At 37.5% G+C, this 18,822-nt stretch overlaps 1 protein-coding gene across 1 annotated transcript; it reads right to left on the reverse strand.

Moving 5' to 3' along the window:
• Nucleotides 1-1,746: 1,746 nt before the first annotated feature.
• Nucleotides 1,747-17,069, reverse strand: LOC104220793 (protein SHORT ROOT IN SALT MEDIUM 1). The gene is made up of 21 exons (XM_009771734.2): nt 16,819-17,069; nt 14,892-15,092; nt 13,711-14,040; nt 13,028-13,128; nt 12,112-12,831; nt 11,970-12,009; nt 11,296-11,388; nt 11,168-11,223; nt 10,759-10,876; nt 9,666-9,877; nt 9,528-9,591; nt 7,035-7,208; nt 5,403-5,430; nt 4,201-5,294; nt 4,025-4,099; nt 3,786-3,860; nt 3,347-3,694; nt 2,381-2,560; nt 2,259-2,300; nt 2,095-2,157; nt 1,747-2,016 (listed from the first exon to the last, which is right to left on the reverse strand). The coding sequence occupies exons 1-21, from the start codon at nt 16,888-16,890 to the stop codon at nt 1,930-1,932; spliced, it is 4,173 nt and encodes a 1,390-aa protein (XP_009770036.1). The 5' UTR covers nt 16,891-17,069; the 3' UTR covers nt 1,747-1,929.
• Nucleotides 17,070-18,822: the final 1,753 nt, after the last annotated feature.

Genomic DNA, 18,822 nt, shown 5'->3' on the forward strand with positions numbered 1-18,822 from the left:
TATCTAATAAGAGAAATCTAAATCATATGGGAGGAAAGATATCTAATACCTTGTGGCTTGCTACTGAAGTGAAGACCATTGGAATACCTAATAGTTTGCTACTCAAGATGTTTTAACTAATTTTGTTTTTATATGAATAGTAGAATAGATTTGAAAGTTGACTTTGGATATTAATTATTTGGTCAGTTGTAGTCGTTTCATAATCCAAGACCCAAGAAAAAAAAATTCATATATAAATTTATTGAGTATGGTTCGGTATTTTTTTCAGTTTATTTTTATAAAACTGAAAACCCACCCTATTATTCGGTACGGTTATAAGTTTATATAAAAACTTGTAATTTTGTTTTAAAAACCCAATAATCGGTACGGTTCCGTTCGGTCGGTTTATCTCCACCCACGACCGTTAGGTCCTGGGTTCGAGTTACACTAGAGGTGTGGAAACACTATAGATCCTCCTAAATAGGTAGGGAATAAAAAATAAAAAAATAAAATAAAAAAGATCCATCGACACCCTTACCTCAAGCCTATTTTCACCGTGATACAAACTCCAAGTTCTTATCTTTCGCCGATTGCTTGAAGATAGGCGCACAATATGATTAACGTGTGGCGTATGAGTATGACTTCAAAGTTACTGCTACTATCAGCAGTAGTGGCTACTATCATCTTTCGCAAAGCTCTCCTTTCCTTAGAGTGAGTTGGTTTTGAACGAAAGCAGGCTTCATCCTGACTTTCATCGGGGACAGGTACGGGATCTGGATCGGTCGATACGATGAACGGGAAATCAAAAAATCACCTATCCCATCAACTAGCAGTGGCAAAATGGAATAAAAAACAATTATTCATATTATTCACTAAAAAATGGATTGGATAATTTTTTTTTTTTAAATAAATCAAATATAAATAAAATCCATATTATCCCCAAAAAAAGGATAATCAATTAATGACCAATGGTTCTAACTTTTACATTTGCAAAGATTCAAATTGTGAGTTCCCTAAATTTGAAAAGCTAGGAATTCTCTCTAATGTAATCATATTCAAAAAGCAATGAATAATATGACTATTCATATTATCCACCATTTAACCGATTTTCTATCCATATTAAATATAACTCGAGTTTGATAATTTATCCGTTTTTGCATTATCCATTGTCAACCGGCCTGTTTACAAGCCGTACCATCAACCAAATGTGTAATCTATCTCAACCTAGTAAGGATTAGGGCCAAACAAGCATAGGAAGCACCAGTTTTACCTCTGTACGACTTAAACGACATGTACTCCTCCATTGGGAAGCAATAACTTTGAAGTCATACTCTCCTGCGGTTGGGCTCCTCCGCTGTATGATTGGAACCTGGAACTTCTTGGGATTTGAATGCCTCATTCCCACTTGTCCTAAACTTCGATCATGAAACGAAAGAGTTCTACGGTTTCCCCAACTACGTGCCTGCGTACACCCTCGTAGAACCAAAAAATCATTTCGAAGACCAAGAGAATGAACCCTCGGAATAGGGAAAGAAGAGTGATGTCCTCGTGGAGGAATACTATCACATACAGATTCTACTGCTACTATCTGCCCTGTGCAGCAACTGATGGCTGCACACCTTTTGGCAAGAACCAGTGACCTGTAAATACTTAAAGCTTGAGAATAACATAGCACATTGTCTGGCGTACACTACCAGATACGTAGTTGTCATATCGGAGAGTCAAATCGTCACACTAATTGAGGACCATAGGCCCCTAAGAAAAATACTCCCACAAGATTTAAATATTTTATAACTGGTCTGCTTCCAAAAAATTTAACTCAACATCCACTGCGCTTAATGCAAGTCTATATTAAGGCAGAGTTTGTTCACCATAAAAGAATTCATTTAAAAGGCAGACTAAATATAACAAATGAGGATAATAACCCACTAGCTAATCCTGCGATAAACTTCACAAGTCCATGTTGATCAACTTGGGGTAGAGAATACGGTCATCTCTCCCAGTGTTGCTCTCCAAAAGTGCACTTTGCACGAGTTCCTGGGCAACATGTGTTATTGTCAGCAAATATGCAAAGTAACCAAGGAAAGGTACTATGAATATACAAAATAAACCAACCTTGACATCCCTGTGAGAAAGGAATTTCCCCAAGTTGTGGATGATTAATCTCAAATCTTCAACCTAAGAAAGGCATACTTGATTGAGTTTCCTACGCAACGAGAGAGAGAGAGAGAGGGGGGGGGGGAGGGAGGGGGGGGGCAAGGACAAGCTAGTTGGCTTACCCTAACATATCCTGCCCGGTTACGGTCAAAAAACCTGAAAGCCTGTTCCAGAGCAAGAAAACATCATTAAGAGAACATAAAAACAGTGAAAAGAAATTACCAGAAAGTAACCAGTAACTTACTTGCAACAGTTCTTTGTTAACCTCACCCTGAGTAGTTCTAGTAATTTTCTCTTCTTTTGTTGTCTCTGCTTTGCTGCCTGATTTAAGATTTGGCTTTTTCTCACAAGCTCCTTCATCCTTGCCACTGCCATGCAGTTCATCTCTGGTATCAGCTTCACTTCGCGTTTCCTCAGCATTTTCCTACAATCAGAAACATCCAAGATTACAGTAATGTACATGACATTTAGTCTCCTCATCTGCACACCTGTGCTGCAAACCCAACTTCCCAATCCATCAGTTCAAAATTTCAAATTATTGTCATCCACCTCGAAACAATCCCCAAGTGAACAAACATATTGTTGCCTACTCACAAATTTGGCTCTACAATTTCAAATAACATAATCGATGTTCACCAATAAGCTTACTAAAAAAAGTTAATATTCACCAAAGATCAACAGTACTCCATGTCTAAATAGTTACACTCTGTCCCAATAAGTGGATATTTAACACTTACGTGAGAATGATCGCCGTGAGAACTTAGAATCTATTTGCTTGTTCAAGCATTGATTTCAAATGTCACTCCAAATGGAGCATTAAGGTATTATACCTAACATAAGTTTTCTATTAGAAAGCATAAAGGTCATTATGCCCAAGATAACTTGCTTAAACAAAATACATATCTTATGTTGGCTAAAAAACTTCTACATAAATTACACTACCCCAATCCTCTGTTAAGTCTTAGTCGTACCAGAAGATCCAAATTTAGTTGAAAATAGATGCAGGGCAGTGTTTCTTGGTATTTCCAATGTAGTCAATGACATGAGATTTTGATTGAAATATATAAGAAACTAATATACCTACTGCAACTGTTATTTACTGACAATATTCCTGCTAATGAGATCAACAGACAGCAGATTCTATACATATCAAGTACACAGAGAACAAAACATAAAAGCAATTGTGAAGTGGTAGCAAGCTAAGACAGACCTTTGCCGCCTCAGCCTGGCAATACTGAGGGCTTGTGTCTGGCATTTCTGATTCTTCCTCCGGATCTTCCTCTGGATCTTCATCCATCTCAGAGCCATCATTCGCTTCTTCACCTGAAATCATCGCCTCTTCAGCATTGTTTAGGGAGGTCGCCTCTTCCTTGACAAGTGATTTCTCATCCTCTTGATCATGTTTGCCATGTGATTCACTTTTAGTAGACTTATCATCCTCTATGGACTCATCTATCTTTGCACGCTTGGCTGATTTTTCCTCACTTTTCTTCTTGGATGATTCTTCTCTCCGTCTTTTCTGCTGGTTTTGCTTGATCAAAAACTTAGAGCGCAATTTCTATCATAAGAGTAACATAAAGGATAAGGGTTAGATAACAACCTAGCAATAGATCTCAGGGCACTAACTGAATTATATGACTGGCACAAACCTGAAGAAAGGGTAAGAGACGAGAAGCCATTTCATAATAAAACATTTCATACAGGGATTCTGCGACGAGTGAAAGCTGCAAAAGGAATCAACAAAGGTGAACGCAATAACATCCAACTGAACCAAAAGTACAGTAATCAATTCATGGATGATAATTTAGTATTCACCAAATCATATGACAAGTTTGTGATTTCCAGCAAAATGTACAGACATGATCACTATACGCAAAGAAGGGTATACCTCAAATCTTGACTCGGCAATATCCTTATCACTATAATCCAACAAAGAGTCCAACGAAAGAGACAGTGATCGCAACTGTAGCCAATGATACACAACAATATAGTTATTTCCATACAAACAATAGGATAAAGCATTTCTTCTAACAGGAAGAGTTAAGTGATTCTGATTCAACCTACCTTCATATCCTTGCTCCCTTTTGTTTGAAGAAAAAATCCAGGGTGCCGAGGAGGATCTTCACTTCTCTTTTCTTTGATCTCTTTTGACGATTTGCTCTTCGAAAGGTTTTTTCCATCCTGATCCTTCTTTTCTGTTCGTTCTTTGGAGTCTACCTTTCCTTTTAGCTTTGGATGGTCATCATTCTGAGAACTTTTATTCTTGTCTGCCTCCGATTCTTTCTTGGACCCAGCAAGATTTAACTCCGCAGTCCTTTTTCCTTCTTTTGTTTCTTGCTTCACCTCAGCTACTTTTGATTTTGTTTTAGGGCTAACCTTCTGTTCTTGTTTGACCACAATCATATTCTCTGTATTTTCTACATTATTATCACCCACATTTTGCACCTCACTTTCAGCTTGAACTGACTTCTCCTCTTTCACATCATCTTTGATACTATCAACACCAGTGACCCCATTGTTGGACTCTGTAGATGCTGCTTTTCGTTTGGGAACCCTCTTAATTATTTTCCTCTTAACTGTTTTCTTCACAACACCATCCTGCTTGACAGCACTACTATTACCATCAGTTTTACTATTCCCCTTATCTTCGGAAGATTCTGCCTCCTTGACAGTTTTCACATCGGGAGGGTTCGATCCATCATCTTTTGGAGTTTTCCCCACGGGAACCTTCTTAATAATCTTCTTCCTTATAAAAGTTTTAACTGGAGGATTAGCAGATGCTCCAACCTGGGTAGAAGCAATCTCTATGCTCGAACTTCCATCCCCAGTTTCTTTACCATCCACCTTATCATTCACTTTCTGTGTGGTCTCCAAGTCATCTTTCTTATTGGAGGTCTTCTGTTTAACAATTTTTTTTATAACTTTCTTCTTAACTGACTTTGCACTACCATCGGTCCCAGTAACGGCACTTACTGCTGTAAGTTCAGGAATACCATCCCCCTCCTTTTCAAGAGCTTGTTTACTCTCTCCACCTTTTTTCTTACACCCATCTTTATCAGCTGTATTCTCTTTTAGTTTGCCATCATTCTCCTTCTTGCTTGCTTCTGCAGACTGTCCAGATGCAGAGTTTTTTCCCGACTTGGGACCACGCTTAGCATCTGCAAAATGCTGAGGCTCATCAGTTGTTGAGTTCCAAAAAGGATAAATGAACCAGAATAGATTCTCAGGTAAAAAGAATTGATGCACCAAAAGTTCAGATATCTTACCTTTCTGGCTTTCCTTCTCTCCAGATTTCTAGATCAAACAAATAATTTAACCGGTCAGCAAGCAAAACTATCAATGTACCACCTGAGTCTAAAGTAAATGAAAAGGAACAAAAAGATAAAAGTAAACTAGAAACTAAATGCTACTCTCTGTCAAAAAATTGGTTATTGCTATATTAGGAATCAAACAATTTTTCCTTACATTATGATTGTTTCAGCACGTATATATGTGTGAGTGTTTTGTTTTATATCCCCCCCCCGGGCTAGCTCAATTGGCAAAGGTAGAGGGACTTGTGTCTTAGGTCACAGGTTCGAGCCCAGGACCAAGCAAACTCACTCTGGTATTTAAGCGGAGAAGGGTAGAGTGGTGGGCCCATCATCCCCAAGTTTTGAAGCCTATGTGGAGACAGGTAACAAAAAAGCAATTGGCATTCTGGAATATAAACCTCCAGCATGCTCTTATAGTGTGGGAAACTGGAAGAAGCAAATAAGAAACCCATGGAGCATGTACTCTAAATACATCAGCATCGGCACTCGGAGAGGCAGAACAACACTTTTTGGCAGGACACTTGGCTGGGACAGAAACCTCTGATAGATAAGTTCCCCAGATTATATATTTCTTCTAGCAATCAAAATGTAGTTGTGGTTGATAGCTGGAATAACTTTTTTATAAGGTAAACATTCTATTAACGTTGGGGAAACATGTAGAGCAGTATACCAAAAAGTTGAGACCCTACACCAAAATATGGTTCTCTACGAAAGCAACCCAATCATCTATACAGTGATTGCCGGAAACACAAGGCTGCAATCCCCTATTAAGAAGCCACAATGACTGGTAGTTGGAAAATATTAGTAATTTCCTACAGCTGCTATATACATAACCAAAGGCTACAACCACAACAAGACACTATAATATGGAAAGCTCGGAGCAAGTGTGTGTTTACTATGAGGTCTTATACGGCTTTAGCTGGGAGCAGCAGACTGAAGACAGTTGCATTGGAAGCGGATTTGAGAACATAAAGCATCTCAATAAGTGCAATGTTTGGTCAATGGCACAAAAAGTGTATCACTACGCACAGACGCCATAAATAGTCATCTCTCTACTTCTTTGTTTTTTCTAAATTTATAAGAAATGACATCTCGTCATCCACTGCAAAGTCCCCTTCCAGTTATTGCGCGCGTACTTAAACCTATGGGAGATGGGCAGTGCATGCCAGAAACTACAAAAAATTTACTCTTCCACTGGCACAGAGGACTCAACAAAGAGCCCTCTGGTATACCATTCTGCAGCAATTTGGTGGGTGGTTTCAAAGTAGAGAAACCAAAAGATCATTGAAGGAAGGAAGGAGTGTAATGAGGATCAAGTTATTTAATGTCTAGTTTATGGTGTAAGTTATTGGATGCAAATGACAGAGATAACTGATAGATCTAACTCAATTCGTTACATGTGCAGTAAAAGAAATAACTTCTTCCTTTTTTGCAAGGCAAACACGACTGCACCAGCTTGGTGTCAGTTTATAAAGCAATAACTTACCTTCTTAATAAGAGAAAAAAGATAGAAGAGATTTGTCAAACATAAAAAAGAGACAAATTTTGTTGAAGATACAAGAGATGTACTAGTCTAAGAAAGCAGACCTCTTTCCTCAAAGCAAGTTCTTTCTCTCTCTCAGCAATAGCCTTTTTTTGAGTAAACCAGAGCTCACGCCATGATTCTAATGAAGGGAGGCATTCAGATAAGTCTGGAACGAAGTAAACAGTGACTTCTTTATGACTGAACAACCCATCCTTTCCAACTCTTTCATAGTGTATCTGCCAAACATCATAAAATAAATTATCTTCAAAATCATGTAAATATTATTCTGAACAGTTTCTAAGATTCTGTGATGGTCCAGATCATAAAACTATTTATCAGATTGAGTTCACTAACTATGATTTTTTGGCAAAGAAGCTAACGAGCCTTTTAAACATTTTTTATAATACGATCCATCTCAGTAACATGGACTGCAGAAGGGGAAAAGGGATGCTGATTAACAAAAAATACAAAAAAAAAACTTAAAAGTTGACAAGCAGCTGAAAAAGACTTTCAGGCCTTGAACATCCTTGAAAAAATACCCAGAATTACTGTAGCTTTCATTAGAAAACAGCATTTCCTTGGTAAGCAGGTAGGTAAGATGGTGGGCAAATATCTTTAAGAAGTAAAAATATACATGTTTGAGGACCTGTGCTTCATTCAACTCAAAGGAAAATGACAACCCTCACTCTCATTATTATTCTGCAAACAAAACCTCTTCAACTAGCTAAAAAGCTCCTAACAAGTTAACATGAATGCTGCCAATGTGAGCCATTCTGATTCATTGCATTACCGTCCTCAAGGGATACATCTTCAACATGACGAATGATTTGAGGTTCCAAAAATGTAAATCTATTCAGGAACGGGACCACGTGGGCAGACTTTCAAGGAGTTCAAGTAATGAGATCCAGATTAGATTCAGTCCCGCAGGCCAATTTTGTTAGTGTCATTGAAAGGATAGGGGGTGACTGTTATGGACAAACTGGACATGAAACAATTGGTTATTTTCAGTTGTCTTTTTTGACTATCTGGAAGCCAAGTATCCTAGAACCTCCTGGGGGTTATTAGCAAGGCATCTCTACAAGAATTTTGCTAGGTAGGAGTTCTTGAAGCCTCCTCATCCAAGAGGAGTAAGACAATTTCCAAATAAAATGCTCGGCAAGTTGGTGATACATGAAGGAAAGGAGCAATATGCCAACCAATGTGATAGACATTAATAAAGTTAACATTTAAGAGAAAAATGTGAGAATGCACGGCATAAAAATCTATTTATTAACAATGATACATAAGCCCTATATATAATACATATTCTACTCCTACTACATGTGGAACTAGGACACATTGTACTCCTACATATGGGACTAGGACTATTTACACATAACTATCTAACACTCCCCTCAAGCTGGTGCATACAAACTATATGTACCGAGCTTGTTACAAATGTAACTAACACGAGGATCAGTGAGGGACTTGGTTAATAAACCTGCAAGCTAATCATACAAGGCCACTAGACTCCCCCTAAGCAACAAAATCAGATGGTTGTTGATCAACAAAAGTTGGCCAAAATGCCGCCGGAAAAATTTGAAAATAGTGAGACTAAGCCCAATTCCACACTACAAAATAGGTTCTAAAACACCACTAGAAATCAGAAACATTCTGGAAATCACTGTTCACACGGGGGAATCACTGTTCACACGGGGGAATCACTGTTCACACGGGAAAAAATAGAAGTTCGAATTTGATGTAATTTATATGGGTAGGCTCGGAATCACTGGACAAGTAAGTTGTCCTGAAGAAGTTTCGTCAAAAAGTGGCATGAATGGCTCACACGCGCTGGGAAAGCTACTGTAGCTAGCCAGAAAATTCCAACATTCTCGAAATTTGTAGGAAATTGTACCGGTGGACTCAGAATCACCACATGAAACAATTGTCCTACAGAATTTTTTCCAAATTCTGCAGGAAAGTGCTCCATGTACTGACGCGCGTGTCAGAGGGACTTTTTGCCGGAGCGATTGACTGGGGTTTTGTCGCCTGACTTTTCCGAACAAGATGTAGTGTTGATTTTCGCACAACACTTACCGATGAGGAGATAACGCAAATCAATCTAGAGTCGTCAATCGAAAAGACACACGGTGACCGACTTTTTTGTTCCGATGGGACTAGGATTTGTGGGGTTTGGTCGCACAAGGGTTTCGGATCTGATGGTGGCACTGGTATATGCACAGTACCACTGTAGCAGTGATGAACCCTGGGAACAAGACGAAGTTGCCGGAAAACTGCACGACGATGAGATCTTTCTTCCCGGATGGCGCTGGAATCGCACAGCGATAATTTTCTCACTGAAGCTCTGATACCATGTGAGAATGCACGGAAGAAAAATCTATTTATTAACAATGATACAATGAGCCCTATATATAATACATATTCTACTCCTACTACATATGGGACTAGGACTATTTATATATAACTATCTAACAAAAAAGCAAAAGGAGAATCTGCTTTAGACATTTAAAGTAGAATAAACAAAGGACAGAGAGACCCACACAGGCGGATATTACCTCAAGGAAACGGTTCCACTGCTGGCAGTTCTTCAAATCAAGATGAGTTATGTCCTTTGCATGTCTAATAGCAAGAGCTATATCAGTAGGGTTCAAAATAAACTGTAAAGCAATATTAGAGGAATGTAATTGACAAACCTAAGAGCTGTCTGAATCAAAGAGGAGTCATCAAGTGATGGATCCCCACCATCAACACTATCCCACTGGCCCCCTATAGCCATTAAAGAGTTTTCCAGTTTAAGAATGGCAAACCTAAGCATGTTGCAAATATGAGGTATCCGGTCATCATAGTTTCGATCGGATGACAACTCTTCCAGAGAATTTTTGCTGAGTCCACTCATCAAAATCATCTATATATCAGAAAACAAAAATGGCAGCTTTCAGAAATATATTAGCACATCAACAGAGTGTAGAGAGAGTGAATTGGGATAACAAGGTACATGTCATTAACAGGACAAATGACATCGTTGCATAAATACTGTGCTTCCTCAACAACAACAACAACAACCCAATATAATCTCACAAGTGGGGCTAGGAGAGGGTAGTGTGTATGCAGCCTTACCCTTACCATGAAGGTAGAGATGTTGTTTCGATAAATCCAAATATTGTGCTTCCTCTATAACACTGAAAATTATATAACTAGCTAGCTTGTCATCTTTGAACAAATAGCATATAGAACATAGAAGGCAGCAGTAGAGAAGAAAATCAGGGCAGAGGTTTCTTTTTGTGAGGTCTATTGCACTTTTCAATCTAGTCAAGTTGAACAAACCGGGTACAGATGCATCAATACTGGCAACAAAAAGGAGCTAGTATGTAACTAGTGCAATCATCGCCTATATAAAAAATTATAAGGACCTTAAGCAATTATCACATTTTCCCCCAATTAAAATCCATCATTAAGCCTCCAATTTACACTCAAAGATGCCACAAAACTAAGGAGTACAGACAGCTAATTGACATATAACCATCATCAACTAGAAATGATCACCACTCCATCATGATTCTCATCAGCAAAGTTCTAAAATAAATGCAAGAAAAAGAGGGCACATCTGCTTTGACGACAAACTTTTGAAACACCAAAAGAATTCCGCACCATTATTCTACTCGTTCTTATATCTGACTACCGCTTAAAATATCATGATAACATCTCGAGCAAATGCTAACTTAAGAATTCTCAGAGCACAGTTAGACAGGAAAGTTTCTAAAACGATTTATATTCCTTCAAAGAAACCTTTGCATTCCATATAGTCCTCCCATGTTCTGATTTTTCAGGTTCACCAGCAAACGGTTTCGAGGACAGCCGCTTCAGCGCAGTTGCAGCATCTCCTTCAACAAAATCATGCTCAAAACTGTTCCATCATGAAAAAGATGATAGTGTCATACCAACCATCAACTTACAGATTTCAAAGAAAAAAACTACACATCAACCTAAAAATTAACTACACTAGATTGAGCGCGCGGGGATTTGGGGGTAGAGAAAACATCTGTTAGAGCTGCGGCTCATAAGGAAAGATCATTTCAAAAACCACTGAGAGACTTCGTAAATGTTTGCAAACCGGGTATTCCACTATCGTGCAAAATAATAGAAATAAAATATAAAAAAATGAACATCAAAAAGGAAGGGTATCATGACTAATCACCTGACAGGAGTATGCAGAGAAAGCTTAAGATTCCCTTTTGGCCAATTCACAACCACCTACAACAAAAGAAAATGCAATGTCATATAAGATATCTCACATATATTAGCGGAATGAAAGAAAAGGCAAACCTTTGAGCATTCTGGAGATATGAAAAGCCTTGGATACCGCCTATCCAGCGACAGATAATCCCTCTCAATTTCAACCAAATTGGTTGAATAAACCTGCAAAAACAACAATAAATGCATAAGAATTGACATCATTAGATGCGCTTGCTGAAAAATTGAAGCATTCTTTAAAGTCTACAAACATCAAGAATTCAAATGAAGGCAGCAAACTTATCAAAAGGCGAGACCACTATTCTCCCGAAAAGGATACCCATCGAAAGTTCTGATGATACAGAAAAGGAAGAGTAAACAAACGAAGGAACAGAAAGAGTGCCACATTCCTTGTAGAAACTACATGTCTTGAGCATCACGAACAGCAACATCCAGAGGGAAAGATGAAAGAGAGCATAGGGGACTGGCAAGAAGACAAAGGAAAAGGAGGGACAAATTTATCTGACACTGGCAATGGTTCAAAATAAAAGAATATTGCAAGACAAGATAATTGGGAAAGCCAATAGTGTTAGGCAGGAAATAAGGATGAGTTTAGAAATGAGTAGCTTGATAAGTCTTTGTCCGTGAAATAAGGTGATCTAGAAGTTTAAAGTACTTAGAGGTCCTCATTACAATTCATTCCCAAATGGAAAGCAGAACCACTTAAGGAGGATAATAATGATTCAAGCGCTAAGCTCTTGTTTTACCTTGCAGAAATACTCTCTCCTTTTAATCGGTGAATGACGCCTTCAGCATGATAGAACACCAAGTTAGTTATGAATGCTGCAATATATAGCAGCTGCTAAACACACACAACCATAGAAGGACAAAACCAAATAAAAAATCCACCTATGCAAAGCTTCAGGACGTGGAGATTCTCGTCGTGAAGATCTACTTTCCTTGGCCAAAGAGGGTCCTCGTCGATCCCTAGAAGAAGTCCTGGGAGGAGTTAGGTCATGCTTTATTTCAGCTCCACGTTTACGCTCATGATCTTTTTCCTTTTCTTTACGTTCCAAAGCACGTTCACGATCACGCTCTCTTTGTCGTTGCCGTTCTCGTTCCTTTTCCCGTTCTCGTTCCCGCTCTCGATCTCGTTCCCTCTCTCGATCTCGTTCGCGTTCTCTTTCTCGATCTTTCGCCCTTTCTCTATCTTTCTCTCGCTCGCGCGAAGAGTGTCGATCTTTCTCCCTTCGCTCAAGCTCCCGAGAGTAGACAATCCTGTCATCCTTATAATCATCTAACCTTGAGAGGCCAGAACGTGCCAATGTGCTGCCAGGATAGTCAGACTCGATGGAAGTTGCATGCAGCCCCTTCCCTATCCCATAGTCTCTACCTGGAGGCAAGCTCACTCCATAACCAGGATTTGTAGAACTCTGAACATACATGACATCTTCAACAGCTCTTTGTGGTGCCGCCCCTAGGATTGAAGGAGCATGTTGCCCAGGAAGTAATGATCCAGGTAACGTTGAAAAGGTGTGAGGATCTGAGTCCATTCTGCCACTATAAGATATAGGATCTTGGGCTGCATGACGAACAGCAGCACTCCTTGCTGCAAGATATTCGACTTGTCTGCCAGAAATTTGTTGCTACTCAGTTCAATAGAACATATAGCTCCATGAAAGAAGCTAACAGGATGTGCACACATATGTAGACACTGATAATGTAAGGGAAAATGCAAGTGCAATTAAACAAAAGCATCAGATGGTTCAAAAGAGCATTTTGCAACTACGTCACACAATTTTGAGATAAGAACTAGAGTACATACCTAGATCCTCCATCAATTGAAGCAGATTGCAATGCCTGAGACTTCAATATTTGCTCTTGTCTTATTATAGATGCTTGATCCACGTGCTCGTATCTTTCAGCCTAACAGTGGGGAGAAAAATAGAAGACATAAAAGAAAGTAAAGAAGGTTACAAAAAGTAGTAAATTATGCAACTGGGACATGGACAAGTGCATTGTACCTAAACAATGACAACAAGCAATATTACTCACAAGTTTTCCTTTTGACCTCCCCAAAAAATCAACCTCGTTTACAAAAAAGGGAAGTTTTACTGAAAGATTCAAACCAACCCAAATTTTATTACATTCTACTACTTCTCCTACATTTACCATCCTTAAAATAAACTACCCACTTTTATACATTCCAATTACTACACATATTTTTACCCTCAAACCCTTTTTTATTCTATGCTAAAGGGGATTATCTTGTGCAGGATTGACTATAAACTTCTACTGATCCAGCTCCTTCGTATTCTGTTTTAGTCAAAGTAACAAGAGTTTGGGTAACTCAAACTTTCCAACTCCTATTCAAAAGTTTCACAATCATAATTACTACCATCATGAGCATTGAGCTCTCATGTGCATGTGTGCATGGTGTGTCCAGGGTGGTGGTAATGGTCCAAAGAATTCCTAGTACATATACTAGGCATAGTCCAAATACAGCACCTGATGCTTATGAGCAAAAGAAATTGAATCGGGATATCGACTGGCTTGCTCGCTTGTCAGATCTCTCCCAGCATAAGAGCTATGTCGTTCAGCATATTGGTGTCTATCAAGGGTTGGATAATCAGAAACTCTATCGGAATATTGTAGTTCAGCTTTATGACCATATTGTTGTTCAGCTTTATGACCATATTGTTGTTCAGCCTTATGACCATATCCATGGCTGGATAATGAAACGTAGTCACCTGCCGTGAACTTAGGTGAATCCACACTAAAGCCGCTGCGACTTTCCAAAGCTGATGATCCAGAAACTTTTCCACCAACTGTGGACATCTGCACATGAAAGATTTGGCGATAGTTAAGTTTTTACACCCATGTCAGAAAATTATACAATTGACAATACAAAAGGCTAACTGAAACACTGAAAAAAGACGCACACAAAAACATAGAACGCAAAGCCGTGACAAATGAATCAGACAGCGGTGGAAGCATTATAAACCCACAATCCTTAAAATTGGTGGAAAATGAAGAAAGCTAACTCTACAAAATCTTGTCAATATTATCCCACTTGTGAAATAAGTCCATGAGACAGTCAAGTCTATGGACTTTACAGCTAAGGCTATCCCAAAAGCAATATGCACATGCACCAATTTGTTTTGCAACAATCAGGCAACGAAAGCTGACATTATTTGCAACAGGGCAATAACGTAGAACAAAATATCTCATTTTTTGGCATGATAACCAACTGATATATCTATACAACAAAATCCAATTTTGTGAAAAGGACAGAAAATTAAGCTACTTCACCACTACTGTATGTCAGCCAATATACCATCTATGCAATTACATTATCGGAAGTTAAAACAGCAGCAACCGACATATTACACCTGTTCAAACAATTTAACAAGAAACTACATAAAATTTACACTTGAAGGCAGGTTAGAGTTGTATAAATACAATACACAAGAACAGGTCTTTCTTCTCTCGTGATGATAGAAGAATTAGTCTCACACCAAGTCCACATCACAGGAAACAAAATGTCACCAGCATTCAAATATAACACCTGGAGCATTATTTAGTATTTGCACCGCTTATGGAAATATTTCATTCTTCAGACGTCTTGGGCAATAGATAGCATACAATTGACATGCAAATAGAATATATACAGTGAGAGATCTGCTGACCTGCTGAGCAGTGGAACCATACACAGAGCTATATTGCCCACCATAATTAGGCACTGTTGATGGATGATGACTGTGATCTCTGTAAGCACTCATTTCTGCATCTTGAGGGGTTCCTAACATTGACGAATGTCGTGAACCTGTGGGTAGTTGAGAGGACCTCTCAGGCCCTCCAGCAGAACTCCCGGAGTAACCATGTCCCAACTAGATGAACAGAGAAAATGAACAATTTTATAAGCATGAATGTAGTACAGAAAACTATAGAATTGAATAGTTTTGACAATCATAAATGTTTAGTAAGAGCTACTTTACAACAAATTTATGCACCATTGGTTTATGGAAAAAGCTGCCCATGAATATAAGCTGGTTCATGACACAACATACTACACCTGAGAATCTTTAAAATTGCATGTGACCTGAGTTTGCAAGTCGTTACATTGCCTAACTACAATGTGACTCACATTCAGTATTTGCATGCTTAATACTACTTCGTCTAACTCATTTTTCTCATTTTATGAGACACTATTATTATTTCAAGAGTTAAAGAGTTTTTACTGTTAAAATCTCATCTAAAACACAATCACGGAGCAGCCCTTTTTACTTCTTTTGCATTGGTGCTTCAGAGTTTGGCCAATGTGATGAACGATTGCTCCATTACAGAGTAGTCAAAAGCGAAAAGCGCATAAAAAGTGCTAAAATCAGTTGGAAGTTTAAGCGCAATTAAAAATTAGGCTTAGCAAAGAAAAGCGCCAATAAAGGGAAACAAATAGAAATGTAATGCAAGAAAATGTAACTATAACACAAAAAAATAAATTTTTGGACACAAGAACAATAAAACTATAATTAAGCTATATGTATATTGTTGCGCCCTTAAAGACATAACCTATTGTGAAGGCGCACACCTTAGCACCTTGACGCCTACACTAGAGGCGAAGCACATGACTTGGACTTCACCGAGCTTCCGAGCTTAAGCAATTTAGGTGAGCCTTTAACAACACCGCTCCAGCATTCGTGTTTCACAAGTACAATCTCAATGTTGATATAGCTAAGACGTAGCACAACAAAATGAAAGGATCCATATTGGCGACAGCAACTAGCTGGGATTAAAGTATAATTATTGTTGTTACACTCACATTAAGATTATGCGACGAGTCCTTTTAGTCTAGTTAGGGACTTGTATGGTATGGACAAGTGTGACATTTAGACAACATATACTATCTTCTTCTTCTTTTTTGATTGGTAATATATCAAGAATGGTTAATTTAGATAGGATAGTATATCCTAAGGGGTCATTTAGATTGAATACGGCTTATGCCGGGATAAGTTATACTGGTATAAGTTATGCTAGGATAAGTTATGCTAGAATTAGTTATGCTGGGATTATTTTTTATCCGTTTGGTATGTTGTATTAAATATGACAATTGCATAATTTGTAAGAAGAATGTATAAGTTATACCGGTGCTAATTACACCACCCTCTATAAGGTATAAGTTATCCCGGTGTTAATTTTAATCCTGGGATAACTTATACCTGGTTTGCTAACCAAACAAAGTATTAAGGTGGTATTAAATTTTTATACCAGCACTATACCTTCTTGTAGCTCATACCAAACGACCCCTGAGAGTTTAACAAATATGTAAGGTCACCTTTACCTTTTGTAACAGGTAACTTGCCTCATTTTCAAGATTACATATCCCATTTTTTTTATGGAGGGTTAGCAGTAGATATCTTTAATTTGGTTAGGTGTACTCACCATGCACGGGTAAGAATTTACCTACATAAGATTACTTACATTTTAATTTAGACAAACTCCAATTGGCCTTTTAAATTAAAGTACAGTTGGAATAAGTTGCATAACAGATTGATTGAATTTCAATTACATAAAAAAAAAGTACCAAATAACAAAACAAAGAGAAAGGAAGATACTCACACTTTGGCCGTAGCTTGATTGAGAAGAGTACGTCTGTTGGCCATAGGCATTAGTTCCTCGAGAAGGATACATCTTTGGACTAATACACACACCAAAACCCTAACAACAAAATGAAACAAACTAACACACTATCGAACGACTCCAAACATTATATAACTGAGCTATTCTTGAAAAGAGAACGCCGCGGCGTTGCGGCGGAGAGCGGTGGAATTAGAAGGTTTCTTTACTGTGAAAAGTTTGGGGAAGAGAGAATTATAGGAGCCACGGCAAGCAAAGCCCTAATGCTATTTATTTTTGGGATGAAAATTTAGAAGATAATATTTTGCAATTTGCTGCTCGGCTGTGTCGGGAAAATTTTGTATCGGCATGATTTTGACGATATTGACCTCACATGATCCAACGGTTTTTTTTTAATCTTAGAATCAGTAGTCTAATAAAAATTATTACTACTTTTTTATCGGATGTCCCCAAGGGACAGACTAATAAAAATTATTTTATTAATATCTAAAATAAAATGGGACCTTAATCAAAAGTCTAGAATAATGGTGAAATACTTAATAGGTAACACATACTCATAGAATGCGAATTTAATTTAGTCGGAGTAATGTGTTTCAAATATCAGTTGATTATACATAGAAAAATACTTAGGGGTCGTTTGGTAGGATGTATTAGTTAAAATAATGCATGCATTAGCTTTGTATATTAGTAATACTTGAGCACAGTAATACTTTGTATGGTACACTTTTTGAATTTATGCATTAGTTATGCAGGCATTAGTTATACACCGTATTTAGTATTATTCTATGCATAATTAATGCATAAGAAACCATGGAATTAACAATGCAATAAGTTTTTAATGCATGCATTAACTTAGTTAAAGACAAAAATGTCCTTCAAAATTTATACTTGATTAAAATATGCTATTATGTAATGCAAGTTTGAAATAATCCAAGAAAGTGAAAAATAACATTATATCCCTAGTAGATAAATAAATACTTAGCATTTTTTTATAAATAAATATTAAGTTTTATACTACAATATAGGTAAACAAATCAAATAATTTTTTAAAACTTTTTCATACAAATATTCCTCAACATATGATTCTTTTAAAGAGATAAAGTGATGGACTGGTTATGATGGTATTTTTGTAAACAAATAATTCTTTAGAAATTGTGCAATGCTTTAATACATCAAGTCAAACAATAAATAAAAAATATATCAGTATAACTAATATTAGCATTACTAATACACCTTATTCATCACTATTCTTATACACTCATCCAAATGACCCCATAAAAATAGATTGCATCCCGATCACGTAATCAAATCCTTATTACATATTATTTCTTTTGGAAAGACCTTTTACGCGTCAAATGTTTATCCAAGTGTATCTAATAATACACTACTTCCGTACTTGATCAATGAACGGGTATAAATGCAACAATAAAATTATGACACATATCATTATCATTTTAAATTAAAACTTAAATTAATAGATAAAAAAGCTGACAGGAAAGAAAGTTCACTATCTTGACATTTCACCTAGATCCCAATTTTAATTTTTCCTACCGCTTAAATCACGGGAGCGAACCCGCTCCAGTAAAGGAAGCTCCAATATTTTTCAATGATTTATCGGATTAAAGCCACGTGGCAAATAACAAGTTTACTTATCATATTGAGCACACGCCTAAGAATGCCTTCACCACTTTCTCCCCCAAGTCCTCCCTTCCAGCAAATGTAGAATAGTTGAGACAACGATATCCCTATGGCGTTATTTCTCATTTTTTTACTGAGATTGAGTAGGTCTTTAGCTTCAAATCTCACAGAATTCTTCACCCCATCGAGAAACCACAATTTTAGTGTTTGAGTTTATTATTTAAAAAGGTTTCAACAGAAGAAAAAAAATACATGTATAACTCGTATATACCAATCTATAAGATGAAGTAAAACAAGTGAAACGAAATTAAACATTTATACAAAACGTAAATTAATAGACTTGCTTAA

Source organism: Nicotiana sylvestris, chromosome 4 (genome assembly GCF_000393655.2).
Source record: "Nicotiana sylvestris chromosome 4, ASM39365v2, whole genome shotgun sequence".
Lineage (NCBI taxonomy): Eukaryota > Viridiplantae > Streptophyta > Magnoliopsida > Solanales > Solanaceae > Nicotiana > Nicotiana sylvestris.

Coding starts and splice junctions, on each gene's coding strand:
- LOC104220793 (XM_009771734.2), bottom strand. CDS start 16,890: ATGTATCCTTCTCGAGGAACTAATGCCTATGGCCAACAGACGTACTCT. Junction 10,877..11,167: donor TCTCTGCATACTCCTGTCAG/GTGATTAGTCAT, acceptor ATGATGGAACAG/TTTTGAGCATGATTTTGTTG. Junction 2,017..2,094: donor TTTCTCACAGGGATGTCAAG/GTTGGTTTATTT, acceptor CATGTTGCCCAG/GAACTCGTGCAAAGTGCACT.